General features: G+C 56.0%; 1 protein-coding gene across 1 annotated transcript in view; it reads right to left on the bottom strand.

Moving 5' to 3' along the window:
• The window catches only part of MYH14 (myosin heavy chain 14), a 99706-nt gene that overhangs the window by 49220 nt on the left and 47371 nt on the right, over positions 1 to 3115 (bottom strand). Inside the window, exons 15-17 of the mRNA XM_042783246.1 lie at positions 2758 to 2931; positions 1782 to 1955; positions 489 to 603 (exon numbers count right to left, since the gene is read on the bottom strand). Coding sequence (XP_042639180.1) covers positions 489 to 603; positions 1782 to 1955; positions 2758 to 2931 — 463 coding nt within the window. The remainder of the gene's footprint in view (positions 1 to 488; positions 604 to 1781; positions 1956 to 2757; positions 2932 to 3115) is intronic.

A 3115-nucleotide genomic window follows, 5' to 3' on the forward strand; every position in this document is an offset into this window, starting at 1 on the left:
GACAGCCTTGGAGACCCTGTGGTGCAGTTCCACTCTGTCCTCTAGGGGCGCTGTGGGTCAGAATCCCCTCCAGGCACTGGGTTTGGTTTGGGCTTTGCTTCTGTGAAGGTAGGAGCTCTGGTGGCGCAGTGCCTAAGGCACTTGACTGCTAACCAGAAGGTTGAAGGCTCAAACCCACCTGCCACTCCTCGGAAGGAAGATGGGGCAATCTACTTCTGCAAAGATTCACTGCCTTGGAAACCCAGTGGGGGTTGCGATGAGCAGGAATCAACTTAATGACAGTGAGTTTTTGGTGCTTCTTAATTTAATACATACATTTCACTAATCGGGAACTCTGTTATGAGCACGGGGCCCACCTTCATCAGTTCTGAGTCTAAACAGAGAACTCAGGTTCAGAACACGGTCTCTGAAACAAAGATGTTCACACTGTGGGGTGGGAAAAGGTGTACAGACCTACAGGGCCAGGGGCCAGGGAAGGTGGTCCTCACCATCTTTCCAGATCTCGGCCGTCAGCCGGTCTGTGCTTTGGTGAAGCAGGGCTGCAACGTTGTCATTCAGAGGGTCCATGTTCTTCATCAGCCACTCGTTCGCCTTGTAGTCCACCTGAGTGAGGTCAGGACGAGGAGGCTGTAAGTCCTGGCGGGCAGCCCTCACCAAGGGCGGAGGACGTTGGTGCCACCTTGTGTCCACATCCTGAACTGCACCCTCCCCCAGCACGGCCCCTCTCCCTTTGCTTCCCCTATGTGGCCTCTGTCTCCCGATTCTACGGCCCTGTCAGCCACCACCTTCTGCTTTATTCATCCTGTTTCAGCCACACTGGCCTCCTCACTGTCCCTCAAACATGCCACCTCCTCCCCCCACCTCAGGGTTTTCATCCTTCTACACACTCATGGTCTTCACTGTAACTCTCCAGACAAGTTTTCCCACCAGCCAAGGGCTCCACTGAGGGCAGGGCCCAGGTCTGACCCATTGCCCAGCACAGTGGGGCACACGGGGGGTCTTACCAACTACCTGGGAGTTGATCTAACTGCTAGACACAGAACGCATGTGGTCATCTGCCTCCTAGCCTTTGCACATGCTATTCCCTCTGCCTGGAACACCCTTCCACCTCTTCCTGTAATCAGGTTTCACCACGGCACAGCCTGGTTGTGAATTTATGTATTATTCGTGGTCGCTTTCCTGCTACGATGGCAAAACTGAGCAGTTGAAGACAGCAGCAGAAGCCTTGTGGCCCAAAGAGCCAAAAAATCTACCACTTGGCCCTTCACAGAAATATCTGCCAGCCTCGCTTTCCTTGCCCCTGTGAAGCCTTCCTCGGCATTCCTCCTCTAGGCTCCGATACTGACCTTACTGGCCCCATTAAAGCCAATCACCCTCACACCCTGATGGTCTGCATTTCTTTTCCTCCCAGATAAGGAACTATGTCAGAGTGGAGGCTGTATTTGAATTGTGTCCTCAGTTTGCTGAGTGCAGGACCAGGCACACGAGGCCTCTGCACATGGTTACCAAATGAATGAATTAAAATACATACTTTGCTGCTCTTGGTGAACTCCTACTCATCCTTCAAAACCCACTGCAAATAACCCCTTTCCTTAAGGAACCCTTTGCTGACTTCATCAAGCAGAGTCCTTGCTCCTCCTTGGGATGTGGCCCCTGCCTTGTCAGTGTCTGGACCCAGTAGCTATCAGGTGACCTTGATTTGCTTCTACACCCTCCCCACATCAAGACCACTTGATCCTCAGTCCCGTCCACATGACCCGAGGCTGCCCTTGACCTCCTACCTTGCCTGCGTAGTGCAAGACGCTGAAGTCAGCTTGGTCCCTCAGTTGCCGCGGCCGCTGGAACTTGGGATGGCCACCTTGCTCCTGGGCCACTTTCTCTACAAAGGACTTGTCGGTGGCCTTGGGGAACCAGCACTCCTCGTCCAGCAGGGCCAGGAGTCCGGGGGGATTGGCCTGACCATTGACAGGAAGGGGTGTGTGAGCTAGATTCCCACATACCGGACACCTAGGCTGCTGTTAAAGTTTGCTGCTGGGCATTCTGACCCATACGACAGAGCACCACTGCCCCGTAGGCTTTCTCAGGCGACAGTCTTTATGGGAGCAAACTGCCAGGCCCTGTTCCTGTGAAGCCTCTGGTTGGGTGTGAACCACCAACCTTTTGTTTCACAGCCAAGGGCTTAACCACTGCACCATCAGGCCCTTTTCTGCTAAAGGTGAGCTCTTACGAATTGTGCTTAAAGGCACCTGAACACAGGTGCACAATGGCTAGTTATAGCTTGTGATGATACCAGCAAGTGCTCAGCTGCTACCGGATGGCTGGAGGCTCGAAGCCGCCAGCAGGTCTGCAGGACAAAACCCTGGTGGTCTGTTTCAAGATGACAGCCTTGCAACCCTGGGGGGCAGTTCCACTCTGTCCTCTAGGGGCGCCGTGAGTCAGAATCAACTGCAGGGCAGTGGGTGTGGTTAGGGCTTTGCTTCTGTGAAGATTGACAGCCTTGGAGACCCTGTGGTGCAGTTCCACTCTGTCCTCTAGGGGCGCTGTGAGTCGGAATCCACTAAAGGGCCCGCAACAAGAGCACACAATTAACCCTCTGAATTCAACCAGGCTCTGGAGCAGGCACGTTCCACGACCTGACCTGCAGCGCTGGCTGCACTGCGTTTTCCCCGCCTGACTGCCTAGACGCCGAGGGGCGGGGCGGGACCCAGGCTGCAGAGTGAAGCGGAGGTGGGTCTGGGAGCTAGCAGGCGCACTCACCGGCCGCTCGATGAGGTCGATGCAGGGTTGCAGGTCGAGGCCGAAGTCCAGGAAGGTCCAGGGGATGCCCTCGCGCTGGTACTCCTCCTGCTCCAGCACGAACATGGTGTGGTTGAAGAGCTGCTGCAGCTTCTCGTTGGTATAGTTGATACACAGCTGCTCGAAGGAGTTCAACTGCAGGGGGTGGGACACGTGAGGGGCGGAGCATGTGAGGGGGCGGAGCACACGCGGGGCGGAGGACTGGGGGGGCAGGGCATGTGAGGGGCATGTGAGGGGCGGGACATGTGAGGAGGCGGAGCACATGGGCGGGTGGAGCACGTGAGGGGTGGGGAACATGAGGGGCGGAGCACGTGAAGGG

The sequence above is a fragment of the Orycteropus afer genome, unplaced genomic scaffold (assembly GCF_000298275.1).
Source record: "Orycteropus afer afer isolate SDZICR_OR568_19922 unplaced genomic scaffold, OryAfe1.0 scaffold00766, whole genome shotgun sequence".
Classification (NCBI taxonomy): Eukaryota; Metazoa; Chordata; class Mammalia; order Tubulidentata; family Orycteropodidae; genus Orycteropus; species Orycteropus afer.